This window comes from Oncorhynchus gorbuscha, linkage group LG03, assembly GCF_021184085.1.
Source record: "Oncorhynchus gorbuscha isolate QuinsamMale2020 ecotype Even-year linkage group LG03, OgorEven_v1.0, whole genome shotgun sequence".
Lineage (NCBI taxonomy): Eukaryota > Metazoa > Chordata > Actinopteri > Salmoniformes > Salmonidae > Oncorhynchus > Oncorhynchus gorbuscha.
The window spans coordinates 81,856,366-81,875,642 of record NC_060175.1 but is presented as its reverse complement, the minus strand read 5'-3'; the positions used below and the strand labels follow the sequence as shown (position 1 = coordinate 81,875,642).

Below are 19,277 nucleotides of genomic sequence, written 5' to 3'. Positions count from 1 at the left end.
TCAGCGCCTCTTTGCTTGACATCATGGGAAAATCAAAAGAAATCAGCCAAGACAGAAAAAGAATTGTCGACCTCCACAAGTATGGTTCATCCTTGGGAGCAATTTCCAAACGCCTGAAGGTACCACATTCATCTGTACAAACAATAGTACGCAAGTTTAAACACTATGGGACCACACAGCCGTCATACCGCTCAGGAAGGAGACACGTTCGGTCTCCTAGAGATGAACGTACTTTGGTGCGAAAAGTGCAAATAAATCCCAGAACAACAGCAAAGGACCTTGTGAACAAGTATCTATATCCACAGTAAAATGATTCCTATATCGACATAACCTGAAAGTCCACTAAGCAAGGAAGAAGACACTGCTCAAAACCGCCATAGAAAAGCCAGACTACAGTTTGCAACTGCACATGGGGACAAAGATCGTACTTTTTGGAGAAATGACCTCTGGTCTGATGAAACAAAAATAGAACTGTTTGGCCATAATGACCATTGTTTGTTTGCAGGAAAAAGGGGGAGACTTGCAAGCCGAAGAACTCCATCCCAAACGTGAAGCACGGGCGTGGCAGCATCATGTTTTGGGGGTGCTTTGCTGCAGGTGGGTCTGGTGAACTTCACAAAATAGATGGCATCATGACATCATACTGTATGCCTTGAGATGTTGCTTCAATATATCCACCTAATTTTCCATCCTCATGATGCCATCTATTTTGTGAAGTTCACCTATATGGCTTGCAAGTCTCCCCCTTTTTCCTGCAAACATAACAATGGTCATTATGGTCAAGCAGTTCAAATGTATAAACTGGTTAAAAGGTCATGTAAACTAAAACATTGACTACAGTAAGGAAAGAGACACATTAACACAGATAAAACAGACCATGACATAACGGTGAAGAACACTCATAGTGAGGAATGGCTCTGTATACAGTGCTCTGGTTAAGTAAGACAAGTTAAGAGCGCTATGGTCACAAATAAATACAATTGATGTATACACCGAGTGCTCCAAACATTAAGAACACCTTCCTAATATTGAGTTGCACCCCTCCTTTTTCCCTCAGAACAGCCTCAATTCGTTGGGGCATGGACTCTACAAGTTATCGAAAGCATCCACAGGGATGCTGGCCCATGTTGACACCAATGCTTCCCACAATTATGTCAAGCTGGCTAGATGTCCTTTGGGTGGTGGACCATTCTTGATACACACAGGAAACTGTTGAGTGTGACACAAACCAGCGCACCTGGCACCTACTAACATACCCTGTTTAAAGGCACTTAAATATTTTGTCTTGCCCATTCACCCACTGAATGACACACAGACACAATCCATGTCTCAATTGTCCCAAGGCTTCTTTAACCTATCTCATACCCTTAATCGACACTGATTGAAGTGGATTTAACAAGTGGCGTCAATAAGGGATCGTATCTTTCACCTGGATTCAACTGGTCAGTCTATGTCATGAAAGAGCAGGTGTTCTTAATGTTTTGTATACTCAGTGTGTGTTATGCAAGGAAAACAAAACTGCAAGTTGCCAACTACCATAACAGATAATGGGGTTCTTTGTTGTCGTAGTTACGGGCAGAGAAGGTCCGGTTGGGATAATTTGAACTTGCCGGGTCCTATTTCTGTAATTAGGTTTTATGACTTTCATGAGTCTCTTCACTTGTTTACAGTAGTATGGCCTACTCCAGTCCAGCTCGCCTTCCCCTCTCTGCATGCTATGACTAGGACAGCACTCTGAAGCACATCAAAAAACAACCACACAGATGATCAATGTATTGCAGTAATATTACTGCTGCTGCATACAGAACGGTGGGTGGCTATAATGTGTGATAAGTCGCGCCCTACTACAGGCATGCTCTTCAAATGATCATTGACAGCATCAACGTGTTCTCTATTTGAAAATACACTATATATACAAAAGTATGTTGACACCCGTTCAAATGAGTGGATTCTACTATTTCAGCCACAGCCGTTGCTGACTGGTGTATCAAATTGAGCACACCACACCCACTACCGAGATCCAAACTGCATCTGGAAGTAATCGTCAGTACAATAACTGTTTGTCGGGAACTTCATAAAATGGGTTTCCATGGCCGAGCAGCCGCACACAAGCCTAAGATCACCATGCAAAATGCCAAGCATCGGCTGGAGTGGTGTAAAGCTTGGATGCCATTGACTCTGAAGCAGTGGAAACGCGTTCTCTGGAGTGATGAATCACACTTTACCAACTGGCAGTCGAACGGACGAATCTGGGTTTGACGGATGCCAGGAGAACACCACCTGCCCCAGTGCATAGGGACAACTGTGGAGTTAGATGGAAGAAGAATAATGGTCTGGATCTGTTTTTCATGGTTTGGGCTAGACCCCTTATTTTCAGTGAAGGGAAATCTTAACGCTACAGCATACAATGACATTCTAGACGATTCTGTGCTTCCAATTTTTGTGGCAACAGTTTTACTGAATGGAAGCAAGTCCCCACAGCAATGTTCCAACATCTAGAAGAAAGCCTTCCTATATGAGTGGAGGCTGTTATAGCAGCAAAGGGAGTTTCATATTAATACCCATGATTTTGGAATGAGATGTTCGACAAGCAGGTGTCCACATACTCTTGGTAATGTAGTGGCTACCATAATGTTGTTTCTTCCTAGGTTCTGGCCTTTCTAGGGAGTTTTTCCTCGCCACCGTGCTTCAACACCAGCATTGTTTGCTGTTTGGGGTTTTAGGCTGGGTTTCTGTACAGCACTTTGTGACATCGGCTAAAGTAAAAACGGCTTTATAAATACATTTGATTGATTGATAAAGAAAATCCTTTGTCAGTCTCACATCTGTTTACTCAGACTGTCAGATCTAACTGGAATTATGGAGAAATGAAATGAACACCATCATGGCCACTGTCCAGTGAATGTGTTTAGAGCCAAAGTGGGAGTAAGGATGCGGTCAGAGTGATTACGTAACCATTGGGTTGTGTAGTGTCTCACTCAACTCTAGCACCTGTATGTGTCACTCAGACCCCATCGGATCCCCATCCTGGATCGGGAGAGGAACACCCTGGTCCTGACCTCCCTCTTTGGTATATGATATGGACCCCCAGAAACAGAACAGGACAGAGCGCTCCCTGAGACTTTGAGTGTCCCTTACAGAGGCCACATTGACACCGGCACTGGATACTGGATGCTCATGTAAAAACACATATCATAATGCAATGCAGTATGTACTTTCTGTGAATACATTTTTACCATATATCTAATTCAATGCCTAGGCCAAGATGTGGCTTGGGAAGAGCATTGAACACAATAAAGACAACCTCTGCTCTTTGATATTCTTTAACTTCTAGGTCAAATGGGGCTTGTAGGGAGTCGATAAAACCAGTTCGGAGGCATGGAGTGCATGGTCACTGGAGGACAACTGGGACATCTCTGCTCCTTAAAAGCGTCATATAGCCACATACTCTACGTAGTGTTTGACTGCATGAATAGTGTATGCTTAACCGCTCAATGAGTCATCATATTACATAAACGGGAAGATCCATAGTGGAAAAAGGAACAAACATTGACTTAGACATTTTCTTTGTTATTTTTTTAATTTAACCTTTATTTATCTAGGCAAAGTCAATTAAGAACAAAATATTATTTACAATGACGGCCTACACCGGCCAAACTCGGACGACACTGGGCCAATTGTGGGTCACCCTATGGGACTCACAAACACGGCCGGTTGTGATACAGCCTGGATTCGAACCAGGGTGTCTGTAGTGACGCCTCTAGCACTGAGATGCAGCGCCAGTCGGGAGCCCATGCCACATGCTTTGACAAGGTTCATGCTACATTGACACCTCTCATTCACATCTGTGACAGATGAAAGATACAGTATGACAGGTATGTGACCATTGGGCAGTGACGTTACATCTTTTTTTAATCATAATGTCATGACATGGAATATCTCTCTAAACTGTATCTACATTTTTGCTTTTAACTATGTCATCACTATTTTCATGTAAATTTCACCATTTAGTGCTGTAGCCCTACAAATGGTGCAGCACATATTTTGACCAATCCAGACTCTGGGCCTACCAGAAGTAAAATATATGAGCTGAGACGTGAACAAATCCTGTCAAGAGACGTGCAGAATAATGACAGTCTAATTAGAATGTGAAGCTGACTCCATGGGTTACCTTGCTAAAAAGTCCCAGCAACAAACAACGCCAGGCTTGCTTTGCATTGGAGGTGACATATCCATTGCTAAATTTACAGAGCTAATTTACACCGCATAGAAGACAAGTTTCACCGTCTGTCTCACGTCTATATTAAGAACACACAGCTCAGGCTCTGACTCTGCAGGGGTTCGTTCGGCTGTCTGTGCCAAAAGCTTTCTGAGACAGCCCGAAAGCGAAGTAACCTCCATCAGTAAAAACAAGATAATTCATGATGTTATCAACATCATGATTTCAAATGAAGAAAAACTGCATTTTAGACCTATCAGGCTAGTCAATCTATGTCTTATCTTTGGCCTTGCGTTACTGTAGTAGTCCAGGTGTGTAGCATTTGTTTGTTTTTTTGCATTGTTTGGAACTTGATACCGTCTCTTATGACCGAAAAGAGCTTCTGGACATCAGAACAGCAATTACTCCGCTTGAGCTGGAAGAATCATTTTTCTTTAATGAGTCGGACGAGAAGGATTTACTCCAGACACCCGAACAGGCCCTCATCCTCGTCATTCGCAGGAGAAAGAGACAGGTTTTGCGGAAGGAGATTGGGGTGCCTTGTGAGGATCCGGTGATGAGTGACTAATCTGCCTTTGCCATCGGTACTATTGGCCAACGTACAATCACTTGATAATAAAGTGGACGAACTACAAGCATGTATATCCTACCAACGGGACATTAAAAACTGTAATATCTTATGTTTTATCGAGTCATGGCTGAACAACGACATGAATAACATACAGCTGGCGGGTTATACACTGTATCGGCAGGATAGAACAGCAGCTTCTAAGACAAGGGGTGATGATCTATGTATATTTGTAGAGAACGGCTGATAAGCTGTAGACCACACTATCTACCTACAGAGTTTTCATCTATATTCTTCGTAGCTGTCTATTTAAGAACACAAATCGATGCTGGCCATAAGCAAACAGGAAAATGTTTATTCAGAGGTAGCGCTCCTAGTGGCCGGGGACTTTAATGAAGGAAAACTTACATCCATTTTACCTCATTTCTACCAGCATGTTAAATGTGCAACCAGAAGGATAAAACTCTAGACCGCCTTTACTCCACACACAGAGACGCAGATGCTGAGCAGATGCTAAGCTACAGGACTGTTTTGCTAGCACAGACTGTTCCATGATTCTTCTGATGGCATTGAGGACTTCAGTCACTGGCTTCATCAATAAGTGCATCGATGATGTCGTCCCCACAGTGACTGTATGTGCATACCCCAACCAGAAGCCATGGATTACAGGCAACATCCGCACTGAGCTAAAGGATAGAGCTGTCACTTTCAACGAGCGGGACTCTAACCCAGAAGCTTATAAGAACCATCAAACAGGCAAAGCATCAATACAGGACTAAGATCGAATCATTCTACACCTGTTCTGACGCTCGTCTTATATGGCAGGGTTTGCAAACTATTACAGAGTACAAAGGGAAACACATCAGAGAGCTGCCCAGTGACACAAGCCCACCAGACAAGCTAAATTACTTCTATGCTCACTTCTAGGTAAGCCATCCTGAAACATGCATGGGAGCCTCAGCTGTTCTGGACGACTGTATGATCACGCTCTCCACAGCCGATGTGAGTAAGACCTTTAAACAGGTCAACATTCACAAGGCCGCAGGGCCAGACGGATGACCAGGACTTGTACTCCGAGCATGCGCTGACCAATTGGCAAGTATCTTCACTGACATTTTCAATCTCACCCTGTCTGAGTCTGTAATACCAACATGTTTCAAGCAGACCACCATAGTCTCTGTGTCCATGAAGACTAAGGTAACCTGCCTAAATAACTACCGACCCGTAACACTCACGTCCGGAACCATGAAGTGCTTTGAAAGGCTGGTCATGGCTCACATAAACACCATTATCGCAGAAACCCAAGACCCACTCAATTTGCATACCGCCCCAACAGATCCACAGATGATGCAATCTCTATTGCACACCACACTGCCCTTTCACACCTGGACAAAAGGAACACTTATGTGTGTGACGTTCTGACCTTAGTTCTTTTGTTATGTCTTTGTTTTAGTATGGTCAGGGCGTGAGTCGGGTGGGTTGTCTATGTTTGTTTTTCTATGATTTGGTATTTCTGTGTTTAGCCTGGTATGGTTCTCAATCAGAGGCAGCTGTCAATCGTTGTCCCTGATTGAGAACCATACTTAGGCAGCCTGTTTTCACCCTTGAGTTGTGGATGATTATTTTCTGTTGAGTGTTTGTATTCTGCACCAGACAGAACTGTTTCGGTTTCGTTCGTTCACTTTGTTCTTTTTGCTCAGTGTTCAATTTCTTTATTAAAAATATGGAAACTTACCATGCTGCGCATTGGTCCTCACCTTCTTCCACCAACAACGGCCGTTACAATGTGAGAATGCTATTCATTGACTACAGCTCAGCGTTCAACACCATATTGCCCTCAAAGCTCATCACTAAGCTAAGGACCCTGGGACTAAACACCTCCTTCTGCAACTGGATCCTGAACTCCCTGACGGGCCACCCCAGGTGGTAAGGGTAGGTAACAACACATCCGCCACGCTGATCCTCAGCCCGGGGGTGCGTGCACAGTCCCCTCCTGTACTCCCTGTTCACTCATGACTGCACGGCCAGGCACGACTCCAACACCATCATTAAGTTTGCAGATGACAAAACAGTGGTAGGCCTGATCACTGACAACGACGAGACAGTCTATAGAGAGGAGGTCAGAAACCTGACCATGTGGTGCAGTGCAAGGCCAACAAGTGATCAAGACAAAGGAGATGATTGTGGACTACAGGAAAAGGAGGGCCGAGAACGCCCCCATTCTCATCGACAGAGGTGTAGTGGAGGTTGAGGTTGAGAGCTTCAAGTTCCTTGGCGTCCACATCAACAACAAACTAACATGGTCCAAGCACACCAAGACAGTCGTGAAGAGGGCACGACAAAATCTATTCCCCTTTAGGAGACTGAAAAGATTTGTCATGGGTCCTCAGATCCTCAAAAGGTTTTACAGCTGCACCATCGAGAGCATCCTGACAGGTTGCATCACTGCCTGGTATGGCAACTGCTTGGCCTCCGACCGCAAGGCACTACAAAGGGTAGTGCATATGGCCCAGTACATCACTGGGGCCAAGCTTCCTGACATCCAAGACCTCTATGCCAGGCGGTGTCAAAGGAATGCCCTAAAAATTGTCAGAGACTCCAGCCACCCTAGTCATAGACTGTTCTCTCTGCTACCGCACGGCAAGAGGTACCGGAGCATCAAGTCTACGTCCAAGAGGCTTCTAAACAGCTTCTACCACCAAGCAATAAGACACCTGAACATTTAATCAAATGGCTACCCAGACTATTTGTATTGACCCCCCCTCTTTTACGCTGCTGCTACTCTCTGTTATTATCTATGCATAGTCACTTTAATAACGCTACCTACATGTACATATTACCTCAATTACCTCGACGAACCAGTGCCCCCGCACATTGACTCGGTACCGGTACACCCTGTATATAGCTTCGCTATTGTTATTTTACTGCTGCTCTTGAATTATTTGACACTTTTATTATGTTGTCTTATTTTTTTTCTTTCTTAAAACTGCATTGTTGATTAAGCGCTTCTAAGTAAGCATTTCACTGTAAGGTCTACTCCACCTGTTATATTCAGCGCATGTAAAAAATACAATTTTATTTTATTTTGATCAAACAAATGAACCACAGTGTCATAACCACAAGGGTATGTAAGGATAAGCATGGTTAAAACGACTGCACTCAATGTTTGGCTTTCTGTCGTGGTTGCAAAGCCATTAGGATGCACTGCTATTAGCAGGGCATTCTCAGGTTCAAGAGGAAAAGCAGAAAAGTGTATTAATTCATGCATGTCAGATAATTCTGGAGACACATAGAAGTCACAATAAAAAATGTAATTAAATCACAACTTCAAGCATCTGCTACAGCAAGCCCATATAGTGTTGATTTAGTATCAATGTAATGAAATGTACTAATGAAGAAAATCGTTTTAAATGATGAATTACGTTAAAGGGCTGCACAAGATGGTGATTGCTTTCTCGTTCTCTCTGACATTTCGATGAAATTTTGTGGAAAATAAAAGCAAGAAACTGCAATGTGTCATTGCAAAAAATATAAAACAAATTGCTGACAAAATCCAAAGTTCCGGAAAGGAAATACATGGCATTGGATTAATGAACCTATACACAAAATAACAATTGATGGATCCATCCGTTCTTTTCCATTTAAACTATTATATAACATTTTTGCCACAAAAAGAATGCTCAATATATGGGACCGATCCTCTGTCCAGTGTCTGTGTTCTTTTGCCCATCTTAATTTTTTCTTTTTATTAGCCAGTCTGAGATATGGCTTTCTCTATGCAACTCTGCCTAGAAGGCCAGCATCCCGGAGTCGCCGGTTCATTGTTGACGTTGAGACGAGTGTTTTGTGGGTACTATTTAATAAAGTACTATTTCTATTCTGGTTAGAGCCAGTTTGCGCTGTTCTGTAAAGGGAGTAGTACACAGCGTTGTACGAGATCTTCAGTTTCCCCTTTTACCTCCTCCTTTTCCACAGCAACCAGTGATCCGGGTCACGGCACCAATGTAACAGTACAGCTTCTGTCCCTCTCCTCGCCCCAACCTGGGCTCGAACCAGGGATCCTCTGCACACATCAGCCACAGTCACTCATGAAGCATCGTTACCCATCGCGCCACAAAAGCCGCAGCCCTTGCAGAGCAAGGGGAACAACTACTTCTAGGTCTCATAGAGAGTGACGTCACCGACTGAAACACTATTAGCGCACCACCGCTAACTAGCTAGCCATTTCACATCGGCCACACTAACATAATTGCAAAAGGGTTTTCTAATCAATTATCCGTTTAAAATTATATACTTGGATTAGCTAACACAACGTGCCATTGGAACACAGGTGTGATGGATGCTGATGATGGGCCTCTGTACGCCTATCTTCAGTTAAAAAATCAGCCATTTCCAGCTACTATAGTCATTTACAACATAAATAATGACTACACTGTATTTCTGATCAATTTGATGTAATTTTAATGGACAAAATATGTGCTTTTCTTTAAAAAAACAAGGACATTTCTAAGTGCCCCCAAACTTTTGAACGGTAGTGTATATAAAATATATATACTAAAAAAGGGGATTAGAAATGATGCAGGTAATGTTATTTGTTATACTTCAATTCTATCTGATCATTTCATAGCTGATCTAGCCCCTAAAAAAAAGAGAGGGAAAAAAGATCCAGAAAGGAAAGACTGATTGGGTCCACCACAAGTATGCTATAGGAAATCTAGACACAGAAGAGCACTGTCATGTTTAGAAAGGTCACATGTCTCCACCACTAAGCACAATAATGAAGTCATACATAATTAACAGACAAAAAGAGACAATATTGCTTTGAACTACTTCCTGGCAATGGGCATGCAGCCAAGCACACAGTATTGACAGGCATTTTAGACCATTGCTCAATGTAACGCTTGTCCCAGTCAATCAAGCTTCACAGTCGACATCCCCATGAAATACGCAATTACACAGAAGGCAATATTATGGTATAACTTAAATGTATAACAGTGGAGGCTGCTGAGGGGAGGACGGCTCATAATAATGACTGGAATGGTCAATGGAATGGTATCAAACACATGGAAAGCCCATCTTTGATGTTTTTGATACCACACCATTGACTCCATTCCAGACATTATTATGAGCCGCCCTCCCCTCAGCAGCCCCCACTGATGCATTAGTCTTTAGAATAGAAAAGTCCCAGTTATTTGTACATTCTAATCTTACACAGAGAGACATAACCAAAGTGACAATAATTCAGGGGAGGCCTGGACCCCAGGCGGCAGAGGGGTAAAAGGTCATGTCCAGCGAACAGACCTGACTCAGCTCCCTGCTCTTTATTCAGCACTAGGGACAGAGGACACAATATGGATGCAAATAGCTCTCTATTAAGTCATTTGTCAACTGTTTAGGAAAATATCTATACATTTTCCTTTATGTAGTTAAATAAACTATTTTGGAAAGTAACATGGTTCCTACAATATTTATTTACTTAATTTTATAATGTATAACGCATTTTCTTACTAGGTCTCTATTGATATAAATAATATTAAGAATTCACTGAGCACTAGGTATATCCCTACAGCAGATGCACAAACTGATGCACCAGTGAAATGTGACACACATTTGATCACATTGAACACATACATTACAACACCATTTAACATGAAATGTTTCTTGACATTGTAATGACATTTACAATGCATGAAATATATTTATTTCAAAAGAAACTGCATTTAGACTATACATGTGGAAAATAACTATGGCAACGGAATAAACTGAAGGACGTTCACCATGGAGTAGATTTTAGCTCGCTATGGTAATCACAGTGAAGAAGACATCATAGTTTACTCCCTGGTATGGCTGATCAAAATCCACAAACAAACTCTATTCTTCACAAGCTAATATTTGAGGTTGCATGTTAACAAGACAACACCCAAGTGTTGCATAACTAAATGTGCAATATAGAAGAGACATAAGGAATGGGAAGCAAACAAATCCCTCCTAGAAAGTCCTCAATAGGATAGGACATTTTGATATAGGATAACATCCCTGTGGAATCGCCTTCATTGGAAATAATATAATTATACCCACACACACAAAAACATTTCCACAATAATTAAAACTTTTGCAAACATCCCTCGAATATCAAATTCCTCTTTAAGGCATAAAATAGCAGTGCACAGTCAAAACACCGACCTGTTTTTTTTCAAGGGCTGACTCTTCAATTCGTAATACGTTTTTGGTTCCTCTTGAAACTCTTCTCCAACCTCGAAGTCGGGAACTATACCCGATTCCGCTTGCATACTTGCGGCTGTCAACTTCTTGGCAATTTCAAATGATAAAGAAACGAACGATGTTATGGCCACCTCTCTACAACACTCGCTGTAACAGCCACTGAAAACGCAAACCCGTCTTGCTCCAAGACCCAGCGCGCAAACAACGCAAAAACATATGAAGTTCTGTAGAACAAGGAATGACGCTCGTAGAAATGGGAGTTTGTGGTATGGAAAACTACAAGCACCATAAGCCACACGTTTGGTGTATTGATCGGTCAATGTCAGCAGCTTTTTCATTGGTCGCAACATCCGATGGGATTTTACCACATTTTACCTTCAAATCTGCTGAGGTAAAATACAATAGCAGGATACATTGTTTCAATGTACAAATATCAGTATTCGTTCTTAAAAAGAATAACCTTATTAACATCTCCTTCATTTTCACACATACCCTACTTTTCTTTCTATGAAAGGTAGGCTACAGTGTAACTACAACTATAAGCCTATTGTGCAACATTGTATACCTATAGTGTAATTACATTGTAACTACGATCCAACTACCATGTACAAGTTACATTGCAAACCATCAGATGAGTTGACTATTTCTACATTTCGTAGACTACATAGCCGTGTTAATAGCATTGACCCAAATATTGATTATGTTTGAAAATATTTGAGGAAATCTCGTGTTTTATGTTTTTTTTGATGATGGGAGAATAACATTGAGAAAATGTGATCTTAAAATGTGGGTAGGTTATGTATTATGTTTATTAATGTAGGTTATTATTATTATTATCTGAGCTTGTACCCTACTGCTCTCTAGCAATGGTACTGGAGTCTGAACATAAAGTTTAATTTACAACCAGTTAGGTATTGCGATAGCATAGTTTCACATTACATTACAGGCTGTACCGTGGAAAGGTTAAAAGCAAAAGCCAGATCACCACAGGCGACTCTCCTGTGCCTTGCAATCTGCACTGTCCCCGTTTAAATGTCCCTTATTCTCCACCGGGCGGCAGTGTAAAGCTCGGACAATCATCATCACCATTGAGTCTGCAGGTGACAAATAAAATAAAATATTATTTTATTTGTCACATGCTTTATAAACAACAGGTGTAGACGAACAGTGACATGCTTACTGAGGGGCCCTTCCCAACATTGCATACAGAAAGAAAATATATAAATAATCGAAAAGTAAAACACATAACAATAAAAGTAATAATAAATACACAATGAGTAACGATAACTTGGTTATATACAGTACTGAGTTGATTTGCAGGGGTATGAAGTAAGGTAGATACTGTATGTACATATAACTAGGAATAGAGTGACCGATAATAAACAGTAGCAGCAGCTTATGTGTTGAGACAAAACAAGTTTGTGTAAAAAGGGCCAATGCAGATACTCCGGGTAGCTATTTGATTAACCTGCCTTGACAGAGCATGCAAGACTTGCAAGTTCGAAATGTGCGTTTGTGTCATCCTGGTCAACTGGCTCACAGACCTACATTTCACCATGTGAAAAATCAACATACAAGCAAATGAATTCTAGGAATGCAAGAATCCACCGAGAACACCAGTCAAGGCAACAACATTCTTCAACTTGCAGTAGCTGCTCTCAATGACTGTGGCAGGCTACTATAAAAACATCATGCTCCAATGATTTCAGTGTACCCATCCTTTATTGATTCAACCTCTATTGATGGAATGGTTTAAGTAAATACAGTATGGTGTTGATTTTTCCTGTAGTCTTGCCTAGATTGTTACTGAAGAAGGGAATTATCTGGATAAAACCAGTGCACAATGTTAACAGAATGTTCATAGCAGATATGCCAAAAAGAACCTGAACTAAACTGCGTGTTAGCAATTTAACTTACACAATATTATGACAGCAATCCAGTTGTATAGTTTATGCATCATAAATATCTAAACCACTCAGATGGTTGGTTCCTGGCTGTGAGGAGGAGATATCCAGAGGACAGATGGTTTGGGGGAATCATAATGAGATCCTTATTCATTCATGTCTGATGAAACCCTCGAGCTGGGGGTTGGGGGGTTGGAATGGGGGGAATGAGGGGGTGGTACATTGTGTACAGTAGGCTGGGAGGCTTGACAAATTAATAGGCTACTGTCACGACCGTCGTATGGAGTAGACCAAAGCGCAGCGTGGTGTGAATGAAAAAAAAACACAAAGTACACTAAACAAACAAACTACCGTGACTGCTATAGAAACACTGTGCTAACCTATAACATAGACAATAACCCACAAACCACAATACACAACAGGCTACCTAAATATGGTTCCCAATCAGAGACAACGACAAACACCTGCCACTGATTGAGAACCATATCAGGCCAAAACACATAGAAACAGACTAACTAGACATGCAACATAGAATGCCCACTCATATCACACCCTGACCAAACAAAACATAGAAACAAAAAACTCAAATAATGGTCAGAGTGTGACAGCTACAGAAAATTTAGTTTTTAACCTTTTAAACCTTTTAAAATAAGACAACTGAAGAGTTTCAATCCAAAACGCTTTATGGGTGCTTCTACAGAAGTGGTACAAATTGCACCCCAAAAAAACAATTAAAAAAAAAGTTTAAGTCTCCATCTTAGGACATTTATTTATATTATAATATTTTCTAATTCAATGGAATGGCTATAAACATATTGTTAAATGTATATAGTACATGGGCTGGGTGGGGTACAGGGGGAGGAAACTGGAACAGAAAGGTGGAGAGTGATAAGTTTGGCTTGGGAGAGAGGGAAGGAAGGATTTATCTATGTTACAATATACTTGTATTTATTTTTGTGACTTGCAAACCTGCTGTAAAATGAATAACAGTTCTTGCAAGATTAGGAGAGGATGTCGAGTCATTATTATTCCTTGTTTGCTGCCATTATAGGTAAGATCCCATGGTGGTTATTGGCGAGAGTGGAGAGGGGCTCTTTCCAAGGGATTGGGATGGGGTGGCTGATAGGGCATCAGACTCTTCCTTGAAGTGCTGTATGTGTGGTGCCTTCACTCATCTCACTTCGGTCTTTTAACTCTCCCCAAGTAGAGCCCCAGAAGTCACTATACTTTAAAGGCACAGTGCATTAAAGTACAAATAAGTACTTTGTCCTCTGTTAAATGTTTGCTCAGCCAACATGTTCACAAGTTCTATATAAACTCAGCATAAAAAGAAATGTCCCTTTTTCAGGACCCTGTCTTTCAAAGATAATTCGTAAAAATCCAAATAACTTCACAGATCTTCATTGCAAAGGGATTAAACACTGCTTCCCATGCTTGTTCAATGAACCATAAACAATTAATAAACAAGCACCTATGGAACGGTCGTTAAGACACTAACAGTTTACAGATTGGAGGCAATTAAGGTCACGGTTATAAAAACTTAGGACACTAAAAAGGCCTTTCTACTGACCCTGAAAAACACCAAAAGAAAAAAGCCCAGGGTCCCTGCTCATCTGCGTGAGCGTGCCTTAGGCATGCTGCAAGGAGGCATGAGGACTCCAAATGTGGCCAGGGCAATAATTGCAATGCCCGTACTGTGAGACGCCAAAGACAGCGCTATAGGGAGACAGGACGGACAGCTGATTGTCCTTGCAGTGGCAGACCACGTGTAACAACATCTGCACAAGATCGGTACATCAGAACAACACACCTGCGGGACAGGTACAGGATGACAACACAACTGCCTGAGCTACACCAGGAACGCACAATCCCTCCATTAGTGCTCAGACTGTCCGCAATAGGCTGAGAGAGGCTGGACTGAGGGCTTGTAGGCCTGTTGTAAGGCAGGTCCTCACCAGACATCACCGGCAACAAATTTGCCTATAGTCACAAACCCACCGTCGCTGGACCAAACAGGACTGGCCAAAAGTGCTCTTCACTGACGAGTCACGATTGTGTTTCACAAGGGGTGTTGGTCAGATTTGCGCCCGTCCAGCGCTCTAACCTCCATGGGAATGGAGATGGGCTGAGTGGGGATGTTCAGCTCGGAAGCCAGTGTGGTGTCCAAAAAGCTCTCATCGGCCCCAGAGTCAATGAGGACCCGGAGATATTTGGACTGGTTTCACCACTGAGTTTAGAGTCTCGATGAAAACCAAGATACAGTACTTGGTACTTGTTACCACTGGTACTTTCTGTCCTACTACAATGAGTGGTGCTGGTTGTGGAGGGTCTCTTGAACACACACATTAAAAGACTGTAGAATGAATGTACTTTAAGCCACACCCCTACAAATATCACCAGCATGGTAACTGGAAAGTATGGAAAGTACCTGGATGTGCATATGCTCCTTAGCCTTTGTACATGCACTCTCCAGCATGGCCAGATGGTGAGTAGCCGGTCTGCAAACATTTTGGAGAAAATGACTGAGCAAGTTGGTAAGTCATCATGTATTTTTGAGAAGTGTCACCACCAAACAATCTAATATATCCATAAATATGTAAAGTATGGTTGTGGGACTAAAATATATGTTTGCTGGGATGTACATCTGTCAAAATGAAAGATAGCTATGGGGATTCTTTAAAGTCCAAAATATGTTCAAATTGACCAATAGTCAAAACCAAAATAATTGACTACATAGAGTTATATAGAGGTCTCATCTTTGTATCTGTGTCATTATGGTGTTTGTGGCACCACTGGTAGCATGCGTGCCATGCTCTACCAACTGAGCTGCAGAGGACCACCATATGGGTAGTGGACAAGTCCACACTTCGTGGAAAAAGTGTAGAGTATAGAGATGCATAGCCAGCTGGGGGGTTCCAACCCTCCAAGAGCCCAAACATTGACATCTATTTGGTCCAAACATAAATGTCTATAATGTGCTCTACAGTACTGTAATGTATTGTACTTTACTGTACTGTGCTCTACTGTATTGTGCTCTATTTAAAAAAATATATTTATGGGATTTAGTCATGTGAAAAAATATACATTTTATGAATATCGCTAGCTGCAACATAATACCACCATTTTTATGTCTCTGTGTCCAGTATGAAAGAAGTTAGAGGTAGTTTCACAAGCCAATGATAACCAGTTCTAGCTGTTCCTGTTCAACCGGATCTGGGGAAGTAGAGAAAAGGCTTCATTGACAAAATCTCTTACTATCCCTTAAATATAGAGGAAATTACAGTCATTGCAACTAAATACAGTTTTTTTCTTCTGCTAAACACCTTAGTCTCAATGTCAACAGTGAAGAGGTTACTCCAGGATGCTGGCCTTCGAGGCAGAGTTGCAAAGAAAAAGCCATATCTCAGACTGGTCAATAAAAAGAAAAGAATAAGATGGGCAAAAGAACACAGACACTGGACAGAGGAACTCTGCCTAGAAGGCCAGCATCCCGGAGTCGCCTCTTCACTGTTGACGTTGAGACTGGTGTTATGCGGGTGCTATTTAATGAAGCTGCCAGTTGAGGACTTGCATGGTGTCTGTTTCTCAAACTAGACACTCTAATGTACTTGTCCTCTTGCTCAGTTGTGCACCAGGGCCTCACACTCCTCTTTCTATTCTGGTTAGAGGCAGTTTGCGCTGTTCTGTGAAGGGAGTAGTACACAGCGTTGTATGAGATCTTCAGTTTCTTGGCAATTTTTCGCATGGAATAGCCTTCATTTCTCAGAACAAGAATAGACTGACGAGTTTACGAAGAACGTGCTATGTTTCTGGCCATTTTGAACCTGTAATCGAACCCACAAATGCTGATGCTCCAGATACTCAACTAGTCTAAAGAAGGCCAGTTTTATTGCTTCTTTAATCTGAACAAAAGTTTTCAGCTGTGCTAACATAATTGCAAAAGGGTTTTCTAAGGATCAGTTAGCCTTTTCTAATGATAAACTTGGGTTAGCTAACACAACGTGCCAGTAGAACACAGGAGTGATGGTTGCTAATGATGGGCCTCTGTACACCTATGTAGATATTAATAGTCATTTACAACATTAACAATGTCTATACTGTATTTCTGATCAATTTGATGTCTTTCAAAAACCAGAACATTTCTAAGTGACCCCAAACTTTTGAACGGTAGTGTATATATATTGAAACTGTCGAGCAAACATATTCATTTTAAAATGTTGAAACCCTTTGCCTCTCATTATCATTCACGTGATGACAATATGTGATTTCTTTTTTTGCTAACATATAATGGAGGGTCCCTGGGTCCCTAATGGTCTTGGTCTTGAGACCACTCAAGACCATATTCATTTGGTTTTTAAAGTGTCATGGTCTCAACTCACTGTGTCTGGATCTTGGGACCAATGTCCTGGTAGAAATATTGGTCTTGGCTCCTGGATATTATCTTTAGTCTTTGGATACAAACCATAGGCAACCCAAAAAGATGACAATGATCATTGGCTGATCACTCCCGACAATGAGATTATTTGATCTGGTTCTTCTTGGCAGCATGTTATAAACCACACATTGCCTCAGGTTGCTTTCATGAGATTTACATTTGAGATTTTCTGAAATATAGAGCAGTTTATGTCACTTTAGTTCAATCCTATTAATTGTTGATGAATAGATTTTTTTGAAGGCAATGGATGGGTAGGGTTTGTCACAGCCAACACACAGTATTTTGGACCTGCATTCATTTATACAATGGCCAAAATTGGCTACAATAATAATACTTATTTTAAAACCCTGATAGGCATGTAGATAGGTTTGCGATAATACATGGGTAGAAAACAATGGTATTCCGCATGGGTCTGCATCATGTCTAATTCTAAAACATTAACCTTTATTACCAGCAATGAGCATATTGTGACCCATTGTGTACAGTTCAGTACAGCCGCCGTAGCTGAGGACAGCGAGCGCTAAAATCTCCTTTCACGTAAATAACTGCGGGGTGAAGGCGTGGTGAGCGTGGAAGAAAGCAAAGCGTGCGCGAGTAGCCCTACGAGAGAAGGCTACTAATAGTTGACAGCGATACAGTTCACTGACTCTCTCCTCCTTTTGCTGAAAACGTAACAGGGATGCATTGAATGCGTTTCCAATATGCTGGGGGAGACCTATGTTAGATTCAAGAAACCAACCAGCTGAAATTAAAGGAAACGCCCAAAACGAAGGTAAGATTGTCCCATTACAACGTGACAATAAACGATAATGGGGAAAGTATTCTCTGAACTGTGCAGGGAACAAAGTATACCAGGTCATTCATGCATCGGAATGGGATCCCACTCGAAGGATCAATTAATTAACCGGCTTTATCATATCACTGTAGGCTTGGCTATCCTATTGTAATTGTATTATCAATATTGGCATCAGAGTTTTTTCTTTCAACAAAAGAATCATGCCAATTCATATACTTTTATTTAGCTTTTTCTGTAATCAGGGACTCATTTGACTGAAAATAACCACCAATGTACAGTAAGTAGTAACCTAGTCATTGTTCCTACCCCATTGTGAAATACGTGTTCCTGTTAGCATACAACGTTTTAATGGGTCATTAGCCTACTGTATACAATTGGTAAATCATTTTCTGGAATAAACTAAAATATGTTTTTGATGATGAGATAAGACACATAATACATTTGCATTCTGCCTGACACACCTTGCTATCCAGTCTAGTCTGCACCAAACAGCAGTGTATAGAAGGGACCGGTTAGGGACCGATGTGGACCGGGGTTTGGTCAGTGAGGAAGGATACAGTGCAGAAAGAAGGCTTCCTTACAGAAATTGGATTGGGTACATTAATATTAACGCAATGATTATGTAGCTTTATTTATCTACATAAAGTATATCTTTAGGATTAGGCAGTAAGCGGTAAGCGATTTCAATTCACATATAAGCATCAGCAACGAAGTCCAGTTGATTAATTAGCAACATAATTTTACTCTGCAAGTATACTTTCTATCCGTTTTACCGATCTGTTTTTGTTCATGCGGTGTATGTCCATGCTGTGTATGCCTACTTAGGCTACATGTGGATAGTCATAAAGAGTTGTGGATTATTTGCATCCTTTATTTTGCATTGTATGTTGTCAGTGACTGCTCTAAGGCAGCTAGCAGGCTCACTCCATAATTTTCACGAGAAACATGTCACCTGTGTAGTAGCAGCCAAAGCAAACAGCAGCATACAGTATAATGTCCTGGTACAGGTGGCAGTGCCAGCTCTGGCCTGATGTTACCGATTGACTACGTAGTGAATTCGTTAAAACTATTTGAAAAAGTAAACTCAATTCTCAAAACTTTTTTTTGTTACACTGTACAGATCTTGCAGTGAA

At 41.4% G+C, this 19,277-nt stretch overlaps 2 protein-coding genes across 6 annotated transcripts in view; one reads left to right on the top strand and one right to left on the bottom strand.

The window, feature by feature from the left end:
• Nucleotides 1-11,206, bottom strand: part of LOC124032038 (microphthalmia-associated transcription factor-like) — a 38,700-nt gene extending 27,494 nt beyond the window's left edge. For all 5 annotated transcript variants that reach the window (XM_046344020.1, XM_046344021.1, XM_046344023.1 and 2 more), the window contains exon 1: nucleotides 10,971-11,206. In XM_046344020.1, coding sequence (XP_046199976.1) covers nucleotides 10,971-11,077 — 107 coding nt within the window. In that variant the 5' untranslated portion in view covers nucleotides 11,078-11,206. The remainder of the gene's footprint in view (nucleotides 1-10,970) is intronic.
• Nucleotides 11,207-17,912: 6,706 nt separating this feature from the next.
• The window catches only part of LOC124032037 (FERM domain-containing protein 4B-like), a 36,066-nt gene continuing 34,701 nt past the window's right edge, over nucleotides 17,913-19,277 (top strand). The window contains exon 1 of the mRNA XM_046344019.1: nucleotides 17,913-18,120. The gene's annotated coding sequence lies outside the window, so the exon portion shown is untranslated. The remainder of the gene's footprint in view (nucleotides 18,121-19,277) is intronic.